Genomic DNA, 21915 nt, shown 5'->3' with positions numbered 1-21915 from the left:
ATCAAAAGAAGACTGCATGAAAGTAGATCCAGAGGGTACACTGCAAGATGCAAGCCACTCATAAGCCTCAAGAATAGGAAGGCTAGATTGGACTTTGCTAAAAAGCATCTAAAAAAGTTCTGGAAAAACATTCTTTGGACAGATGAAACCAAAATCAACCTCTACCAGAATGAAAAGAGAAAAGTATGGAGAAGGCGTGGAGAAGCTCCTGATCCAAAGCACACTACATCATCAGTAAAACACGGTGGAGGCAGTGTGATGGTCTGGGCCTGCATGGCTGCTTGAGGCACTGGGACATTAGTGTTTATTGATGACGTGACACAGGACAGAAGCAGCCCAATGAATTCTGAGGTGTTCAGAGACAAACTGTCTGCACAGATCCAGGTGAATGCAGCCAAACTGATTGGACAGCATTTCATAATCCAGATGGACAACGACCCAAAACATCCAGCCAAAGCAACTCAGGAGTTTATTAAAGCAAAGAAGAGGAATATTCTTGAATGGCCCGTCAGTCACCTGATCTTAACCCAACTGAGCAGCATTTCACTTGTTGAAGACTAAACTTCAGAAAGGCCCACAAACAAACAGCAACTGAAAGCTGCTGCAGTAAAGGCCTGGCAGAGCATTCAGAAGGAGATTTGAAAACTGCTAAAACAGACTAATGTGTGCATTCGTTGTGCTTTATGACAATTAACAGAGTGGCATTATTGCAGAGACCCTGCCACTTCAACCCAATGCAGCATGGGAGATGTAGTGCAAAAACTGATGCCGATGCCAGACAGAGTCACTTCTCTGAGCTTCATTAACTTGTTCACTTTTTCTACGGTCTGACAATGGACTCTGTGGGGAGCTACAACGCTGTTATTTTTGTTAGGACTGAGAGACTTCACGAGCAGAGTCGGAACAAGGAAGTGAAGACTTTAACCACTTCTGATTGGTCAGACTGATGACGTATGATTAAGCCTCAAGAATGATTGGTGGAGACAGTTAAAGGGGCGGGACTTTTCCAAAACCAGATCTACCGGTATCTGAGAAAACTGCAGTTAAATCGTGGTACCATCATTCTTATCAAAATATCTTTAGTAGAATCAAATAAACACAAAGAAAAAGTATTTTATGATCTTTCATATTCCTAACTACTCAGTGTTTTATCAGGGCCTGTTTGGATGAACACAGAGCTGATATCCTGGAGATGGGAAATCTTTATAGATCAGTGAAAATTAATTTCCCATGGTACACCTGACCATCTTTTATGGCACACTGGTTGAAAAACACTGCTATAAACTACAGTTTAGGCTGACCCAGTGTCCTTAATAGCAACTTCACTGGTCGAATTGCGGTTTTGTTATTGCATAATATTTCTATGCATAATAATCAAGACAAATATGTTGAAGACGTCTCATCCTGAGATCTTAATAAAAAAGTTCACAAAACAGACACATTCAATGTTAGTTTGTTGGATTTTTTCCCAATGCTCATAAATTAATCAGAGCACTATTTGTTTGATGCAGGCAATTATTTACCCCCCAAACATAAATCTGAAGATAACAGCAAGTTAATTGTATGTGTTTAAAGCTCATTAATCAAGGAAGCAAAGGCACATTCATCATAGCATGGACAATTACATCAGTATATGCTTGGCTTCCGCAAGTGTTTGCAAAGCTGTCAAGAAATAAATCTCAATCGGACTGTGGCTCCATCCATGCTGTCAGGCACTAAGTAAGCAAGTCCAACACATTGCCATACAGAAACGTGTCCAAATAAAAGGAGTGCTTTATCAGATCTTGATTTAAAGTCTTACTCCGATCATCTTTTGATCTATTGTAAAAGTGTTTCCAGTGGTCTTTTAATTACCGTAATTTCCGGATTATAAGCCACTACTTTTGTCACACGCTTTCAACCTGCGGTTTATTCAATGATGCGGCTAACTTGTGCATTTTTTTCTTTTTTTTTATGCAATACGGTAAATGTGTCGAGGAAGACGCAAATTTAATGTCAATTCCTGCTTTGTGAATGAATAGCACCAACAGACCCTCATCATGGAAAATGCAAGAAGAAATGCAGAGGACACAGCTTTCAAGGTAAAAGCACTCGTTCAAAGCAGTGTGAAAAAATCCACCATCATCAACGGGTTTGGAAAAGCTGGTCTGCTGCTGACGGAGAGGACAGAGCAAGCTCAGGAGAGAATTTACCTTAGAGTGACACTGACGACGACAACAAAGGAGAGACTGAGAGAGAGTGGTGAAGAATGTCTGACACTATTCCAATTCAACACTGAGGGGGAAGACTTCCATGGTTTCAGTGCACAGGAGGCGCGTGCCGTGCAGAGGCCTATAAGTTACTGTTGCTCTCAGTGACTTTTACGTGTATGTTTTTTAACCAGCCCTGTTAGTGCTGTTACTACCATATTGCTGCCGTTTTACTGCCGCATCACAGGCATTGTTTGGAATAGAGCTGTGAGGGTGTGGGATTTTTGATCACAGCCGTGATGAAACGGCTGGAGTTGCGATGTCGCAATACTGGAATCTAACTGAATTGGTATCTTTAAATGTTAAGAACAAGTTCAAAGCATCAGAGGCTAAAACAATGATGTGCAACTGTTTTTCTGATCTATGTGGTTTTAATAATGTTTGTTTTTATGTATTTCTTGTATTGAAATGTGCTGCCTCTTGGCCAGGACTCCCTTGAAAAAGAGATTTATAATCTTAATGAGACTTTCCTGGTTAAATAAAGGTTAAATTAAATTTAAAAAATGTATTCTGAGCCGCACTGTTAGCACAGAGCAAAGCCCCACCCCCACCACCACCCCTTCCTGTCACCCATAAAGGAGAGCTTTCAGTTTATGTGCTCTCCCGCTAGCTTACAGCCCTTCACGTCCCCAAACTAACGCTAGTGGTGCAACAAAAATTGCGAGCAATATTGGACCTATTCAGCTGTGCAGTTCTGAGCCAGATACCAGCTAGGACAAGGAAACGATGAACAAGGATCTAGTCGTCTATAAGTGAATGCATCAGAACGGAGCGCAACAGGGAGCTTGTGGCCCGCCCATTATAGTTTTTACATCACAAATCCTATCTGTTTCTTAAGCTGCATTTTTTTGTCTGCTCCTGATTCACAACAATTGGTATTTTTAACCTCTATATATGTTCTCCATCATTAGAATAATGCCAGAAGGTCATGTTAAAAACACCAAAAACACAATTTTCATTGGAGTATCTCATTAATAACATCTGCAGCATGTGTTTTCAAATTGTTTCATTGTTAATTTGTTCCATTTTTGTGTCTTTTGTAATGATTTTTGTGGAAATAGAAGATCTAAAAAAAAGCAGCAGAGAAATCGAAGCAGACACGCTGTGCAGGTGCTCAGAGAGTGCAGGCTGACCAGCACAGCACCCCTCATGTGTGTTGCAAAGGTCTGTAGAGGGTCAGCTCACCAACCCTCCAGGTGGCTCAGTGGCTTTTCCTCTTACCTTTTAATTAGTTGCTTTGCAGTTTAGCTGGAAATTGGATAGATTTTTCTTTTTACCCATGCTCACAGCTGATGCACAAAATATGCACAATCACAAAAGAACACACACAACAGCAGCATAAAGCCCCCCCCCAAATCCTACTAAAATGAGCAAAAAGCTGCAAACACGCAGCGGGAAGATGCAGGCCTCTTTTTTCCGTGCAGCCAAAACCGCTCTCATTAATACACACTCGACTGAGAGCTCGCAGTTGCCATAGAAACCTCCAACCTGTTGCCAAAGGGAGGTGGTAGTTTTCTATGGCTTGTGAACACGGCTCAAAACGGTTGCAGTTCAATTTCTTTGCCGTGTGTCAGGGAGCTGTCAGTTCTGCTGCAGGCACGCACAATTGTCCACCTTGGAGCGGAGAATGGCTACATTCATTTGCTCCGGGATTCACTCTAACACACTTGAGTGCAGAGCAAATCCAAGTTTCTGTGCATCCACTTAAGAGAGAAAGCCCAACCTTCCACGGCAGTAGAATAGACTGTCTTCATTCTACAATGCTTTCTTCTAATCCTTCTCATTTCACACTCATCAATTCTGTGTCATTCATTCTGGGAAAATTAGATGAAACTAACTTGAGGAAATTGCTTTGCTTAATTCATCATTCCAAGCAGCTCTGATATAATTAAATCATTGCATATTCTATTCTTGGAGTACTATTTTTTTTTATTCATACAGTTATGTTTCATAGTCTTTCGCACCCAGGAGCTGCAGGGGCCAATTGTGCGATAGAATTAATTTGGGTACTGAAACAAACTTAGATCAGGTGGAGAATGTAATGTAAGGAAGCTGCAAAAGAATTAAAAATGCATGACGTGGTCTTAATGAGTATAATATACTACCTTCTTTGTTTCATTTTCATTTATTTTTCATGTTTTGCCGGCAGTGCAGCCTTATGTGTCAAACAATTTCTTTTTAAGAAACTAGACAGCGCCATTTGCTGTCCTTACAATGAATAGTTGTCCTGCAGCAGGACAATCATTCCAAGCAAAGCCGTGAAAGTACAGCACAATGACTAAAGGGAAAGTGTGGAGTCTGGATGCTTTCATCTACTCTCATTTAATAACAGGATCTAGACCAGAGGACAGGATTTTTTCTTCATGCACTATAGTTGTGAGAGCTTTCCTGGAGCTAAGTTTCTGTCTAAGATTTTAAAAATGTGGTTCAAAACAAGGAGACCGAGCAGAGCAAGAACGAAAGGATATGGAATCTGTGTCTATTTGTGTTACTGATGAAGAAACTAATCCATGTCTACTTAAAAAAAGAAAAACAGAATAAGTAGTTATTTTGCAAGAGTAACCCAAGACTCTTTACTTGGACCCTACTGTACCAGGGCTGCCATGGTGCAGTGGAAGAGCGGTCAACCTCTGATTGGAACATTGTAGGTCTGGTTCCCGCCCTAATGTGTTGAAGTGTCTGAACACCAAAAAGACTTGGTCTGTTGAAGTGGCAAGACACTTAACCCCATATTGCTCCCAATGGTTATAGGTTGGTGTTAGTGTAATGCTACGTTCACACCGGGCATGCGTACAGGAATGCGCTTTGGCATGAGGTGTTTACATGGGACAAGCAGGGAGAGGATTCTTTTTCTTTTTCTACTGTTTATTAGCGCATATCCACCACCTTTAGTTGGAAGAGGAAGAGGCTTTTTCATACAATTGCTTTGTAGGTAATTAGAGTTAAGTAAAAACATTATTTAATATTAAATCTTTCAAGAAAAAACAACAACAACAAAAAGCATGGATGCATCAAATCCATTAATGGATTGTCCTCTAAAGGGTCCTTTTGAGCAAAAACTAATTCTGGTTAGTTTTTCAGTTAAAGAAAAGCCAATTTAATGATTTAAAATTTTAGTAGAAAAAAGTTCCAGTTTAGTTTAGTTAATATCATTTATTTTGTGAAGAGCTTTTTTTATGACAGGGCACAGTAGTTATCACTCTCGTCCAACAGCGAGAAGGCCCTGGTTCAAATCCCATCCTGAACCTTTTGGATTGGAGTTTGTATGTTCTCCCTCCTGGACACTCTGGCTTCCTCCCACATTCCAGCAGCATGCTGCATAGGTTAATTGGTATCTTTATTTTGCCCATAGGTGTGCATCCAAGTGTGAGTGTGAATCCAAGTGAGGATGGACGGACGGACAGACGGACGGACGGACGGACGGACGGATGGATGGTTTGAAGAAATGTCAAGAATATCTTGTTTTGCCCAAGCTTGACCATGTATAACTGTCATCAATATAGTTCCAATCCTCACTCTAATCTTTCAGTCGTATGCATTAAATAGCGTCTATTCCCGATCTTCTGATCAAACCCACAGAATAACCTAGTAGCTATGACGAGTCACCATTTGTCCTTCTACTCATTACATCTATGCCTCAGTCATATTTTAAATTTACAACCCAACAAAACTTAGGTTGACTCGGTATGCCCTACAGCTCTTGATGCGTGGTGTTATTATTTCTCGCCTTGACAACTGCAATACTCTCCTGTCATGTACAATTTACTGCATGTTGATGGTCCAGAATGCAAAGGGGCGTCTGGTGTTTGATGATCTCAATAGAAACAAAGGCACTCTAGATTTAAATTCAAGTCACTCATTCTCGTGGAGCGATTGCAGGGTCTCTCCATCCATCTCTTTTAACATATGAGATAGACGGCTGCTGCTTCATGACAAGCTGCCAAAAGATATCAGAGCACAGTCGTCCCTTGAGAAGTTACCACAAAAAAGACACAAACACTGTAGAAGCGCAGCAACAATATCTTTGGTGCAAAGCTTCCAAAGCCAGAATTACCTGTTCCTGCCTCTCTAACCAGCGGTCAACCATGGGGTGATTGGCGCTGAGGGAAGAGCGGGCTGTTTCTCGCTGAAACTCCCTCTGATTAGCCCAGGTTCCTGCATCCCGTGGTAAGCTGCGATACGTATCCAAACCTTTACTCTTTAAAGACAGAGATGAAAAAGTATCATTAGAAATGTACTTAACATTTGGGAATTTAACCACCAAGTCTAACTCTCAGGCAGGGTCGCATTAGATCACATATTTAGAGTTTTTGGTATAATTCAATAGTGGACTCAAACCCTCAATTACCAGCCTTGGGGCACACACTCTATGATTTAAATAGTCATTTTCTTTGGTAGCAACTCTTTGACCTAAAGCTTCCCACCTTCCTCTCCAGGCTGTTTGTGCCGGAGCAGTGACGTGCTTTCAGGAAGCCAGCGGTGGTGGACCAGCGGGTAGGGGTTTTTCTGGATGGCGTCTCTTCTGTTTGGACCCGTGACTCCACGGCGCTAAACGGTCCGTTCACTGTCAGCAGAGCGGGATCGCTGCTGCGCCTAACATGGAGGGGCATGTCTGCGGAAGAGGAAAGAAGTGTCAGAGCTGTATTTACATCTGGAAAATGAAATGCAGAGATTGTCTTTTCCCTTCTTTAGGAAACAAACCCTTTAAAAAAACTATATCCCCACCATTTTTCTCCCTTTTGTTGATGTATGAATAACCAAACTTGGTCTCACTGACAGACTGAAGACAAAGACGTATTACAGTAATTATGGATGATTGATGTAAATTAGCTGGAGCAAATTACATTCCTCCAACAATATGGAGTTAAAAAGAAAGTTAATCATGGAGATTCCATCATCATCTTTTTGTTAATAAATCTGATTTATCACTGGAAGCCCAATCGCACAGCTTCAGTTTAGTCTCCAGTCTTCAGGAACTCCCTCTGAATAGATAGCAGGAAACTGTGTGAGAACAACAATATGAGGGAAAGCCTCATCAGTGGGAGTGGATGTTCCATTAAACACTTTACTGTTTGGATGTTGCAGCATGTGGGCGACGGGCAGAGGTTCAAATACTTACTCCAATAAGGACAGAATATTGTAAAATCAGCATGAACAAAAGTAATGTTATAAATAAGTAAAAAAATTGCTTTTTTTATTGTTATTTTTCTTTTTAGCCTAAGTCACATCTGCCCTTATGGGTAGATACAGGCAGTGTGTGGGTGAAAAATGGGAAATCCTGTATGGGGCATGTAGGTGGCCCACATGAAATCTTAAGGTTGTAGACTACTAGGTATGCCCGCAAAATGTTTATGCAAATTTTTTTCTATGGCCGTGCTGCGAGTGACAGGCCACACCAAAGTACAACACACAAAGGTAAGTAGGGCCAAAGTAGGTGAGACAAAGGCGGATTGTAATTTTTTTAAACCCCCTCAGATCCTGCGGACTACTCAAAGGGCTCATGTGATAAGTGTGCGCTCCTTTTGTGCACTAAAGGAGCGCACACTGTTGGTTAATTTCCAACAGTCATGCTGCAGCATTAACCAATCAGAGCACTGTGATTGTGGCATTTATGTGGTAGTCAGTAAGGGGCCAGTATTCGTACCTTATTAAGTAAGAGTGTAACATAGAGCACTGGACAACAGCATCACTATTACGTCATAAGTACATGCAAATTACATTAGGCTTATGAATACTTTATGATACACTTACACATGACAATTGTGCATTCCATTTACATGCTTTGCATGCTCTACAGCCACCTCATTTACATGAGGTGGCTGTAGAGCCTCAAGGAAACTGCAAGACACATTTGTACTCCTAAAAAACCTGCAGCACTAAGGCTTCAGCAACTGAGTCTGATTGGCTAAAAAATATATTAGGTGGATACCAGATAGTTCAGAAAAAGACGACTTAAGTTGGGACAATTACCGTAAATTCCAGACTACAAAGCGCACCCGATTATTAGCCGCACCCACCCATTTTCACGTGTTTAACTAATTTTATACATACATAAGCCGCGTCGGGGTACAAGCCGCATGAATTAGGCCAAATAGTCATCCTGACGGATCACTTCCTGACTCAGAGTGTAAGTGTGATTTATTAGCACACAGTGGGTGGAGTCAGTTTTGCCTCAGGCTCATGTCTTGGAGTCTATCTGCATCTGCCAAACAGTATGCAGCTCTATTCTGTTCACAAGTTCCTCAGTTATGGTTTTTTTTTATTTTATTTTTTTTAACTTATTGACAATCTAGGTATCATACATAAAATTACAAACAGTAACCATATAATCAACATTACATCCCTCAGTTATGATGAGGAAATTTACATCCCCGATCCCCCATTTCCCATGAGTCTTAGGGGCTAAAGGCGGGGCCAACGCCCGGCTCGCCATTCTGTTGTACGTGTTTAAGAATGAGCAAATATCAGCAGTGCATGGAGGGGTGAACGGGTAAAGCTCTCCTTCCGCTTGTGTCGCGGCAGCGTTATGGGAGTAACAGGGCTGGTTAAAAAACACACCGGTAAAATAAAGCAGCGACGACTGAAAAGCGCGCGCCTCAGCGCGATACGCGCGCCTCCTCGCGGCGCGTGGGTCAGAAGTTTCCTTCCACAACAAACACTGTTGCTCCGCGGACGCCTCGAGTAAGCCCTGGCTGCAGCCTGCAGAATGGCTCGACGCCTCTGCGCTCCGCGCTCCCGCGCGCTCCTTGTCTCCCCTTCCTATCTACTCCAACACCTCTGGCCAGCGCGGCTTCAAGGATGAGCGCTTCGTCCCCATTGCGCCGGTGAACGGAGCAAATCGTGTCTGTGCAGAGCAATCGGACTTAATACTGTACGCTTTGTGTATGAGGGGCGGATGCGTTGTTACGTGTGGGAGCCTTCAGACTGCCATCGGCCCCGCAGCTCACACGACACGCAGTCTCCAGCTCACACGGAGGCTGTGAGCGTTTCAATGCAAATCTCTGCTCAGTCCTTAGAAACCGTTAAAACGACCACGTCAATTTGTGTTTCCAGTCGTGTCCCGACAAAATAAAGGCTGATATTATTGCCACATATTTACGTGCAGCCAGCCGAGTCACTATGACTCAGAGGTAAATGCACTCCTGAGCATGCGCTGTTCTCTCCGTCACGCAGCTGACCGGCTTTTCCAAACCCGTTGGTGATTTTTTTCACGCTGCTTTTAACTATTGCTTTTAACTTGAAAGCTTCATCATATTGTAGCGGCGATCACGTGCACGTTGGGTCTAATGGCACCAAAGGATTCTGGGATGCGGCTGGGCATGCGTGTTTCGTTTTGTTGAACCATGACTGAAGTGTCTAAGACCTGAAGTGAGGTCCATGCTGTTTGGCTACTTGGAGGTGTGTTGAAAAATAAATGACTTGTGTTTGGTGTTAGAGAATTCAAACCATTCACTGTGTCCGAAAATGCGTACACGGCGGCCGCCAATAAAATCCAATAATTAGCCGCGTCACTGAATAAGCCGCACGGCTGTAAGCGCAGGAAAAAAGTAGCGGCTTGTAGTCCGGAAATTACGGTACATCAGTCATACTGCTCCTATGTTTTAATCCAAACAGCTGTGCAAGCCCATGCAGAAATCTGATCAGTGATTATTAGACAGATTAGTTAAAAGTACCAGATAACAGACTTTTCAGATTTGTGTTCTGAAATCTATATGTGTGGACATAAATCAGTAGAAATGTGTGTTTGTTTTTGGAGGTCTTGAAGCCAACAACTACAGTAATTGTTCAGTAGACTGGTTCATGTGTGTGTAAACACTCATTCTTGGCCAAGTTGAGATGGGTCATCATCAAGAGCATGAGAGCTAAGGGGTTAAGAGCCATGGCAGAGGAAGCCTTTTTAGCAGACGCCTTTCAGCTGACTGTCCTTTGAGCTCGGTTGGCTACCAACAGAATTAAACTATTTGGGTAAATCTTTCTTGTGTGTGGCCATACCACCCTGAACATTTCCGATCCCGGAAGCTAAGCAGGTTCGGGTCTGGTTACTACTTAAATGGGAGACCGCCTGGGAATACCAGGTGCTGCAAAAAACCTCTCCTGCCTTGCGGCTATATTCCTCCATGGAAAAAGGCTTCAGGAGTAAACCTCGAGGACGAATCCCGAGTCGGAGTTCGTCGCCGCTTTGCAGCCTCGCTCTGGCAACTACTGCAACTGTAGCAAACTGCTGCGTGGACGTGGAGAGGGGGGACCTCCTACATGGGCAACAGCCTGTCCTCCATACTACACTGCCCTGGCTAGTATCCGACCACTCTCACAACCCTGACGAGAGCTAGGATGCATCATCCATGGTCAACTCGATCGACGGAGGCCAAAAAAATCTTTCTTGAACTCTCTTGATGTTGTAGAAAAATCCAAACCAAGGATGTGATTTTGATTCTGATATAAAAACGTTTTAATCAGAGTCATGTTTTAAAGGTAATATCTCATCAAAACAGAATAGTAAATTTCAGATTTTGCTGCTGCATCTTATGCAGCGCTCCAAACTCATCCCTTTAGAAACCAATGCTCCCTGTAGGCGTTTCAAAGAAACTGCTCTTCATTTGTGGCACCTTCTTTTCAGTTCTTTTGCGGAACCTCAAACTTTTTTAAGACCCACTTCTATGAAAACAATGTTTTTGGTGTGTTTAACAAGTTCTTGTGGCATCGGATGTTTTTCATTGTGAATCAGGAGTGAACAATGAAAACATGCTATTTGACAAAGATTGTATTATTATGTAAAAACTAAGATCAGCAGGCTCAGCTCCCTGCTCATCTCTATTCTGACGTATTCACTTGTAGGCAAATATATCCATGTACGCTAGGGTCGTCCATCGTGATGGGTGACTGACATCCCGATGGAGAGACCACCATCGTGATGCCATGCCCCCGCCACGTTGCGCGTCGACACCATAAACCGCGGTTACATGTACAAAATATCTTGATGGGATCAATGGTCGGATTAGAATCCAACCGTGTACATGGGCCCAGAAAAATGTTTTCAGAATATAAAAACGTTCACTAAGGTCACACTTTCCGTCGGAATAAATCATTCGCACATGCGCAGTAGGGTTTGAAAACCGGAAGGATATAAATTCCGCCGAGCGGCTTTTTTTTTCAAACTTTATTGAATGTAACAATTCAATACAAAACAATTTTAAATAGCGCCGAGCGGCTATATATATTGACATGTCAGCTCGGTAAAATACGAGATGATCTTCTAAACGTGGTTTTAATAATGTTACGGTTATTATGAAGCACCTGTTCGCTCATCATTTGAATTTTAATCCATGTGGAGTGGTCAGTGCTTTTTCTGAACGAAGCCAGGATTAGCAGTATGCTAACACGGGCTAACAACATTAGCTTTGGGTGGTGCTGCTTGCTGGCTGCACGTAAACATGTAAGAATAACATCAGCCTTTATTTAGTCGGGACACGACTGGAAACACAAATCCGCGTGATTGTTTGAATGTTTTCTAAGGACTGAGCGACATTTCTGCTTTGAAGCTCAAACCGCTGTGTGTGCTGACGATCCGAGCTGTGCTCAGACACACACTTTTAGACCCGGTTCTGAGTTCGGTTGCTTGTACCCCTAGAGCTGCGGGACGGATCGCAGTCTCAAATCTCCCACACATAGCGCTCATGTAACAAAGCACCCCCCCCCCTCCCCTCAAACACAAAGCTGTAAGTCCGCGCTCCGCCGGTCCACTTCACTAGTTAAGTGCAGGAGCGGACTACTTCTTTTCTATTTTGTTTGTTACTTTTTTTGTTAAAGTCACTTCGCTCAGTTTATAATGGATCATCGCGGATTGGGAAATAAAATGAAAAAAGCAAAAAAACGAATAGCAGTTATATAAGAAGGAAAATGTAAGAAATACCCCCCCCCCCCCCCCCCCCCCCCCCCCCCCACGATGTCATCGTCCATCCCGATGGTTAACAGCAAACATCGTCAACGGCCAATTTAAGGGACATCGCCCAACCCTGATGTACGCCTTTGTTTTCCTCATCTGAGCTGGTACCTGGCTCAAACTGTACAGCTGGAAAGCCCTAATACTGCCATTTTAGTTTCATCGGTAATGTTAGATTGGGAGTGTGAGGGGCAGAGGGTTAGTGGGAAAGCATTTAAAGAGATAGCTCAATTATGGCTGACTGGTTTACCAACTACTGCTGCTCTGCTGAAACTACATCCAAGAAAACAACACAGGTTTTCAGGTTTTGGCTAAAACGGCATGATCATAATTAAAAGACCAATGGGAGAGCTTTGAAAATAGATCAGAAAAGGATTGGAGTGGGACTTTAAATTGTAAAAAATGCTCCCTATTGCACGCAAAATGATTGCTGCCAAGATGTTTTGTCACAAATATTGTTATTTTTCCCACTTTATTGCTAGCTCATCCTTTCTCTTAGAAATAAAAGGCTGATCGTGATGAACATTGTGTAATTTGTAAAAGATACCATTGCACAATATCTTACTTAAAAATTGTCTGAAATGCAAAACAATTGGGCTGGGCATTACTAATAATTTCCAGAACCAATTCGATTCAGTTCAATTTGATTTAGAATTTACATGATCTACACATCTAGACACGTGTATATAAATTAATTAATAGTTTATACATGTTTTGAAGATCTTCATATTAATCTGATACAGTTCACATTCCGTAAAATGTATTTGTGAAAAAATAAACCAATGACACTGTTAAGACCACTCAGTGTTACAGGATTTCTCAAACTGAAAAGCTCCAACAAAAATGTGCAGATCTTTATGTTATGCCTCTCTTGGAGGGCGTTTCAGTTTGGCCAATTGGTGGAGATCGTGCTACAGCATTACACTTCCAGAAGATTTTAGCACAAAAAAGAGGTGCTTTATATCACAAGTGGTTATCTAAAAAAATTGTTTACCTAAGAGTTTGTTACATTCATGCCTATGAGTTTATAAAGCTGTTAATTTAGTCAACAATGTATGTTTAGGTTGAACAAGCATTGGAATTAGCCGTCCAATGGGAAATTCCTCGATACGTTAGCATCGAGCTAGCAGACTCTGACTTTACTGCTGTTAAGCATTAGGTCACCGGAAAAGGAAAGGCATAAAAGATTGACCTCTACTTTTATGGATCAATCATTGATTTATAAAGCTTGGATCAATTCAGATCGATTAATCGATTTTATCAACCCAGTTCTACAAAAAAAACGTGTCAAAAACAGTTGTGTGTCCCTTAAAGTTGTGATCCCTTTGTTTACTTAAGTGTTAACAGTAATCTTCTGTTAACTTACAATGCTAATCACAGATGTTGGCAGCTGTTAAAAGAAAACCAGAGTGATCATTACGTGCCATGAATTTACTGTGTTAATGTTGTGAGGTCATTTACATGAATGATGGGGGGGTCTGCATTGGATAAATTGCATCACTGCCAGCAGGGGGAGGAGCCTCTATCTTTCAGCTATCCCTCAAATTGCAATGTGACCCAAAGCACAGCTGCTGTCATTAACCTTTTGATCATGGAATCATTTCTTTTAACTTAAGCACAACATTTTAGTAATGAGTGCTGTTATGGTCTTGTGGGTTGAGACCGGGGTTCACATCATTACCAGAATACCTTAACTCTTCCATCCACAGCAACACGTTTGCTTCTTTCCTCAAAGGGATCTTTCTCGTCCAGAACAACAGCAGTTTATCAAAGGCAAGCAAATCGCATTAATCCATTAGGCATTTCAAAAGAGCTCCCTTGTCTAATAAGCTCCACCGTATCTCTGTGGACCAAACTAGAAAATTAGCAAAGACCCTCAGTGCTTCTCGCTGCCTCTCCTGCAATAAATCAGTGACTGAAAGCAATTCTCATTAAGCACTCATGAAAAAAAGTATCAAACTCTCTCTCCACAATGTCCGGCATTTCTATTTTAAAAGCTATTAAAACTAAGCTGATGAGATTTTGTGCTGTCAATTAGGCCGGGTTGCATTTGTTATGAAAATGGGTAAACTAGATGAAACTGGCAGGTGTGATTATGCCGCAGATTTCTTTTTTCTTGAAATTTTCTCCATCTCATACACAGATCCAATTAAAACAAGACCCTTCCATCACACCCCCCCCCCCCCCCCAAACAAGTGTGTGTATTTGCATGTGTGTTTAAACATGTGTGACACAGAAAACATGGGCTGCATCAATCAATGCCATTTCACGTCATTAATTCAGAAGCCACTCCAGAATATGCAAGAATTTAATTAGCTGTGCGTGCTATTTAAATATAGCAATTTATAAAATGGAGTCGGCATTCATTTTGTCATTAGAGGCTTGGGAACTACCAAAAAAAAATGACTAGGAGAAATATTTTAATTTCAAAAATGGCCTTAGAAAAAGGACAGACAGAGACATGTTCCTCTGCATATCTTCTAAAAGTAGAAAGTTTGTAATATCAGTTTGACATGAAGACATCTGTAAGGCTACCAAACAACAATAACCCTGTTGGTTGCCTGTATACATAAGGACAACTGTAGATTTTTTTTTGTGCTTTTGAGAAACTTTTGTTGTTTAGTCTTTTTGCTTCCATTCATCTGTTATAAAAACCTGTTTCAAAAAAAATAAATCCCAAAAAGTAATGTATAGGCAGTTTTAAAAAATTACAGTTGAACATGTGTCTAGACCTAAGTTTAGTGTAAATAAAATAAAAACTTAAATCATGTAAATTTGTTTTTACGTTTTTTTAAGTGTTGCATTTGTATTTCCAGTTGTCAAAAAGTGGATGTCCATATGGCCACCATAGTTTTTGTCTCAATATTTGTTACTGACAGCAACGCAGAAGAAGTGCCGTCCAAAACCAACATAATCTGACAGTTCTCCTCCTAAACTTTATGATGTTTTTCTTCTTTGCATTGAGACAATGCATTCGACAGCAAGTCATCAAACTGGGTTACAGAGAGACAGAGGTACAGCTGAAAGCTGATGCGGCTCCTGCAGTAGGGACCACAAGCCACAATTTTCTAAGGTCCAGGGAAACGTTTGTGACCCCAAATGATAGAGTTAAAAGCATGGTAGAAAAGTGCTATACAAGCACACAACATTTATTATTCATGTTTGCCTCTTTGTTTCTGCAATATAAAGCCTTTGCAAAGAGTGCAACAGCACAGAGAAGCTAAACTTTATTTACAATAACAATCAAGAGTTATCGTAAATAAGTATAAAACTAGAGCCACTTTTTCATTTCAATATGTGGCAACACAGTACATATCACAAAGTTGTAATAAAACTCTAACAGGTTCTTGTGCACCACAGAAAATCAATTTGAGGTCAGTAAGAACAACTAAAACTCACACAAAAGGAGCATCATTGCTGAGTTTTGAGAAAATTAAAGAATTTTAAGCGAGACTAATGGTCCCAAAAAGGAGTTTAAAAAGAAATAAAGCTATTATTGAATCAAAGATTTGCATCTAAAAAATTCCCCAATCTTGCACAAATAAAATGTATTACTACTTTTAAACGTTTTAGATCTTTAAAAAGGATGGTGTTAACTATTTTAGTTGCTGAGAATTTTTTTAAAGATTATGATTATGTAGGGACTCACTGGTGCGCAGAGCGGACGGTGTGACTTCAATTTCACTCGTTGCCTTGTAGGGTTGGAAGGCAGAGGCACCACTGCCGGCGCTGAGGTCTGTGGCAAACAAGTCCGGGCTCTGGGTCCCGGTGGAGCTGGCGCTGGTGCCGTCACCTCCATGATGAGGCTCCTGCTCATCATAAATAGCTATAAGCTGGAGGGAGTTAAAAACAAATAGAGGCCTTTAGAGAGGGATGGGACAGACAAATGAGGGTTTTTGTAGCACAACACACAAAACATAAGAAAGCAAATAAGTTTGCTTTCTTATAAAACAAGAAGTGTTACGTGATAAAAATGGGACTAGCCCTTTAAATTTCACCAAAGAATATTTTGTGGGTTAAGAAAATAAAACTAAATGTTTTTCAGAAAATAAAACCTTTATTTTTTCAAAATTTAAAATTAAAAAGGAGAAAATAAATCAAACTGAAGCCAACCAAGAAAGAAATGGTTCTGTCTGATCTACCTTTGAGGCATTAACTGCTTTCATATTGGAACACAAACTAAAAAGCATATGGCGGTATACAATCAAACACAAAAGGACCACCCACTCGCACAGGAATATAGAATTTAAGACTCCCATGACTAACAGAACAGACTCATTTTGTATGTCCAATCCCATTCTTTTCACTCAAGCTGCTCTCACACTTCTCTCCCCAATAGTTATGCACAAAGCTATTCTCAATTCCCTATTTGATTAATTCCAGTTTCCACTGAGCCCCTTTATTAGATTACAGATTTGATTTGTGTCCTCCCACTGTGACTCCCACCAGGTCCACATGTGTGCTCAGCTGGCTTCACTTTAACTAAGAGAGAAAATGAAAGATCCATCCAGCATCTGCCTGTTCACAGGATGCCATCCAACCGTCCCTGTAGATGAGATGTGATGCAGAGCCATGGCTTTGATAACCTCAAACCATCCCCCTCCCCACACCTTCAACGCTGATTTCAAAACTTTTAAAGACGAAGGCCCAAGAGCTCAAGCATCTTTGGTCTGCTGACGTTCATCATATAAGAAAATTCTTAAGATGAAAGGAAAAAGCATACCAAACACCCTTTGGCAAAATGTACCTGATGAAAAATTTCTATCCAGACGTCATGGTTTCACCATATCTCTAAATTTAAAAACATTTCAGGTGTGCATGCGAAAATGGTTGGAAGCCTCCTTTGAACATGTCATACCTGCTAAATTTGGCAGAAAAGGTTTACCAGCTCAGTTTACTTCAGAAACACAGGTTTGATCTTGTATAGGAGTACTAACCTCTACAAACAGAGACTGAAAAGAAGCATATCTTTGCTGCTTTGATCAAAATATACATCCTGGACATCTATTCTCACTCATACAGCTTTTGAATTATACTGTTAGGATGTGACTGTGCATTTACAGTGACTTAAATCTACAAAGTTTGGTTAAGAAAATTACAAGAAAAACAAAAGAAGAAGGTATTAATATAAGCAACTTGACTTTTGGAGTAAGCCTGTTTTTGGCATTATGGTTATCCATTTCATATAATGGTCAGTTTAGATTGGTATGGAGCAGGGGTGCACATTACGGCAAATGCAATGGACGAAGGATGTGACGATAGATTGCGGGCCATCAAAGCTAAGTAAACAAAAAAATCAAAACTTTTTTTTTTAATCCATCTGCGAATCATCATCCTCACCGTGTAAACGTCACTTGACTGACATGCAGAATGACAATTGAACATCTTCTAAAACATACGTCACTGCGTTTAACTACACCGAACGCACTTTTATTCTTTCTTTCTACTCCGGCGGAGGAATACTCCGACCCGCAGGAGCGTTTATTGAGGCCCAGGTGCCTCCTTGATTGGGAGGATTTGCAAAGAGGCGCCTGAAACAATCCAGCACATAACTGCAGGGTGTCAGATGCTGGCAGGGAAAGCATACATGGAGCGCCACAATCAAGTGGCTGGAATAATATACAGGAACATGTGTGCAGAATATGAACTGGAAACCCCAAGGTCAAAATGGGAAACACCTCCGAAAGTGGTAGAGAATGAGAAGGCAAAGATCCTGTGGGACTTCCAGATCCAGACTGATAGGATGGTAATGGAGAACCAACCAGACATTGTAGTGGTGGATAAAGAACAGAGGAAAGCCGTTGTGGTGGATGTGGCAGTACCAAGTGATGGGAACATCAGGAAGAAGGAACATGAGAAACTGGAGAAATACCAGGGACTCAGAGAAGAACTGGAGAAAGCCTGAAAAGTGAAGGTGACAGTGGTGCCTGTGGTAATTGGAGCACTCGGGGCAGTAACCCCCAAGCTGGAGGAGTGGCTACAACAGATACCTGGAAAGACCTCAGACCTCTCAGTCCAGAAAAGAACAGAAACAGCTAAGATACTGCAGGACCCTCAAGCTCCCAGGCCTCTGGTAGAGGACCCCAGCTTGGAGGAGGAACCACCCGCGGAGGGGGAGAGGGGCATTTTTTGGGAAAGAAAAATTATGTATTCCTTTCAGTTGTGCACATTGCTTTATTTTACTTCCATGCTTGTTAATGCAATTGAAAGAAATAAGAATTGTTTTAAATACAATTTTTTTTTAAATAAAAAAATACATCCTACATCCATCGCTACGAGACGAAGAGTCAGGTTATGGTGGCACCGAAGCCAATGGATGGATGGAGGGAGGGAGGGAGGGAGGGAGGGATGGATGGATAGATTTGATTTTATTGTCATTGTCCATTGTACAACGAAATATATAAATACATATTTTAAATAAATAACCTTGTTAAGACAAAAGTAACATGTTAGTGTAACACGTTAGTTTTTTAAAGAGTTATTCTCAAACTGGATCTTATATCGTTATGTTGGCAAAGCAACGTGATAATGATCAACAAATCTGAGCGACACATCGGATTACAGTTGTTGACAAGAACATGGAAGAATACCACTCTGACACTAGAAAAGCTCATTTAGAAGTCCACAGAGACACACTGAGAGCAATAGATTCCAGGCAGCTGCGGCCCACACTCAAGGGAGAGGAACAAGTAATATCATGTAAAATCTAATGCTGTTGCTCTCCACTGAAAACCCTGCAGTCTTCCAAATTATCAAAGGATCAAGGAGAATTACTGAGAAGATATAAACTCTCTTCTCGTTTCTATGGACCACACTTTTGGCTTTCTTAAGTAATCTGAGAGAAGCCCCTGATAGTTAGGACATTTTAAGACCAAATCCAACTTAGAAATTTGTGACATTTACGCAGTTTAAACTGTGTATTTACAAAAAATAGTTTTGTTGTTGTTGCATGTTCTTTTAAATTTTGCATCAATAACTGTCACAGTCCAGCAAAATTACAGCTGACCTAATATATGAAGTTTAAAGTCACACTCAGATCATCTTTTGATCTAGTTTCACAGTGTTCCCATTTATGATTATGCTGTTTTTAGCCAAAATAAAAACAAATAAAGTTTTCTGCAGAGTGGCAGGAGTTCATTATAAATACCCCTCTGAGTTGTACACGGGAGCGCGTACAGGCCTGTTTCCCCTCCCCATCACCCAGGACTTGGAGCTCTTCTTCATTTGCAGCAGGGAGCTTGTGCATTTTCTTTCACAAATACACTCTTTTACAAACATCATTTTTGTCTGCTCCTGAATCACAACGATTTAAATAAAGAATTAATCAGAAATGCTATTTTAACCCATAAGAACCCAAACCAGTTTTTTCTTAAAAATAAAATTATGTGTATTTTACCACTAACCAAATGGACCATAGAATCCATTTTTGATCTGTTATAATGATGTCACAATGGAATCTTATGGGTTAAGCTTAACTTTCTTTATGTATGTCCTCCATCATCAGAAAAATGCCACAAGCACCATTATCATTGGCGTGGGTCTTTAACCACTTTGATGACATCATTGATAGAAAACTAGGATGAATGAAGAGCAACACGTTGAATAAAACACAGCTTTCTTTCATTTCTTTCTGGCTGACCTACATATTTCAGAAAACACTGTACTCACACATGTTCGATGGCCACTTTCAGCCTGAGGTTTGTCAAGTTTAGTGGCATCCCTGGAGAAAGGAAGTGGTTCCCTGGGACATGCACAAAACACAATAACCCCAGTTTTCCCTTTTTCCCCATTAACACATTTACATGTTGATGTTATTACACTCTATACAATTCAGCTCAGGGCTTGTTAAAACTGGCCAATAAAAAAAGGACACCAACAAAGATGAGAGCAAAAAGGAAGAAAATAGTGAAAAAATAAAAAATGGTGAGGACAGTCAAGTGTGCTCAGGTGAGTGCAGCTAATGCAATTTAGTAAAACACAGGGAGAGCCCAGTAAAATGAGCTTAAGAGTCCTCAAAATAAAACTCTCCTGTGTGTGACTGACAGATTACTGTGCTCCTGCCTCATTAGAGTGCAGTTCAGGCTCAAGCAACTGAGTCAGCAAAAGCCCCCGCTCCCTTCCTTCCTCCCCATGGACACATAGAAGAAGAAGCAGCAGCTCAGACTCTCTGCAACACACATGCTTGTTATTACACAGGAATCGGTGTGACCTACGCTGATCTGCTCTTATTTAAAAATAACAAGTGATAATAATAAATGCAAAAAAAACAAGCAGATTGACTGCAAATTAAAGCTCCAGCCTGAGGGGGTCTTCATGCAGGTGACAGCTTTGGAAATTGTTGTAAATTGTGACGACAAAAGTAGAGCAATTCCACAGATGATTTCTTCCTGAACAAATCATCAAAAACCAACCTTGTCCTTCTGTGACTGTGCAAAAGCCCAATAGCACCCAGAGTTTCTGTAATCCAATTATGTCCAACCACAAACAGCCCCGGACATGACTTCATTACACTGTTTTTAACAAAGTGTCAAAACTATGCAGGTGAGAGATCATTTGCTTATGCAGATGAGAACACGCCATTGAAGAATATTTGAAAAGGTGTGCCAAGAGGGAGCAGATAAGAGACAAAGGCTGTCATTGCTAAAACAATATTTATATTTTAATAACTGAACTTACAAATATGCCTGAAGCCTTCAGACCAATCAGTAAGGAGAAAATTGGTTGGTAAAGAAACAAACAAACCAGAACTTCTGTCTCAGCTCCACACATTCAGAACATGTTTGGCAGCCGTTACAATAGAAGAGCTTTCTACAATTTTCAAAAGCCAGACAACTGAAATAAAAAATAAACTTTACAGTTTCTTTTAGACTTATAATCGTTTCATACAACTGTGTCTGACATTGTCCTATAAAGCCTGAAACCTTCTACATAAACCTGTCATGGCAAGTGGTCACTTGAACGCGCCATGCTTTTTGTGTTATTAAAGGTTTACAGTTTAAATGCACCAACAGCACTGTCACTGAATTTGATTCTGTTCTGCAAAGCTGCAACTTTAATATCAAAAGTTAATCTTCTTTTAGTTCTTCCAACCCATGAACTCCAAAAAAAGGTAAAAAAACTGAACAATAATTGAAAAGTAAAGTATAATGGAAAGTATAAGTCAGTTCACTTCACTTGGAGTCATAAATCATCATCATAAGTTTGGCTCCCACAATGCTCTGGCTGCCAGGCCGTAGAGAGGAAAGCAGGGGTCTCTTGGAGAGGAATTGGTCCTTGTGGGAAAGTGCTGCAGGGGCGGGCTCGGATCTAGCATTTACAGCTCGCACCACATCAGCAGTTATTGGCTTTAATTTTATCAGAAAAATCACACAACTCATTCTGTGGTGCGGCTTTCTAATATCATGCTGCCACAGAAAGATTCAGTGCAGTGTCTGAGTATCAACCCCTGTTTTGAACCACCACAAGAAATAAAGTATTTAACATTTGAAAACTATATTAGTATTATTAATTTCCTAATTTGTAAACACAGGACAACCACTGGTGTTTATATCTGATATTGTTTAGTAGGCTACACAGTGGTGTAGTGGTTAGCGCTCTCGTCTAAGAACAAGAAAGACCCTGGTTTGAATCCCTTTCTGAGTGGAGTTTGCATGTTCTTGTGCATGCGCGGGTTTTCTCCGGGTGCTCCGGTTTCCTCCAGAAACATGCTTCATAGGATCATTTCTG

At 41.0% G+C, this 21915-nt stretch overlaps 1 protein-coding gene across 13 annotated transcripts in view; it reads right to left on the bottom strand.

Annotated features, from left to right (window-relative positions):
• Nucleotides 1-21915, bottom strand: part of pard3 (par-3 family cell polarity regulator) — a 340861-nt gene that overhangs the window by 199931 nt on the left and 119015 nt on the right. For all 13 annotated transcript variants that reach the window (XM_011485964.3, XM_020711397.2, XM_011485962.3 and 10 more), the window contains exons 3-5: nucleotides 15839-16022; nucleotides 6674-6861; nucleotides 6304-6447 (exon numbers count right to left, since the gene is read on the bottom strand). In XM_011485964.3, the coding sequence (XP_011484266.1) occupies nucleotides 6304-6447; nucleotides 6674-6861; nucleotides 15839-16022 (516 nt within the window). The remainder of the gene's footprint in view (nucleotides 1-6303; nucleotides 6448-6673; nucleotides 6862-15838; nucleotides 16023-21915) is intronic.

Source organism: Oryzias latipes, chromosome 17 (genome assembly GCF_002234675.1).
Source record: "Oryzias latipes chromosome 17, ASM223467v1".
In the NCBI taxonomy this organism is placed as follows: Eukaryota; Metazoa; Chordata; class Actinopteri; order Beloniformes; family Adrianichthyidae; genus Oryzias; species Oryzias latipes.
The sequence above is the reverse complement of the archived record's forward strand: the minus strand, read 5'-3'. Positions and strand labels throughout refer to the sequence as shown.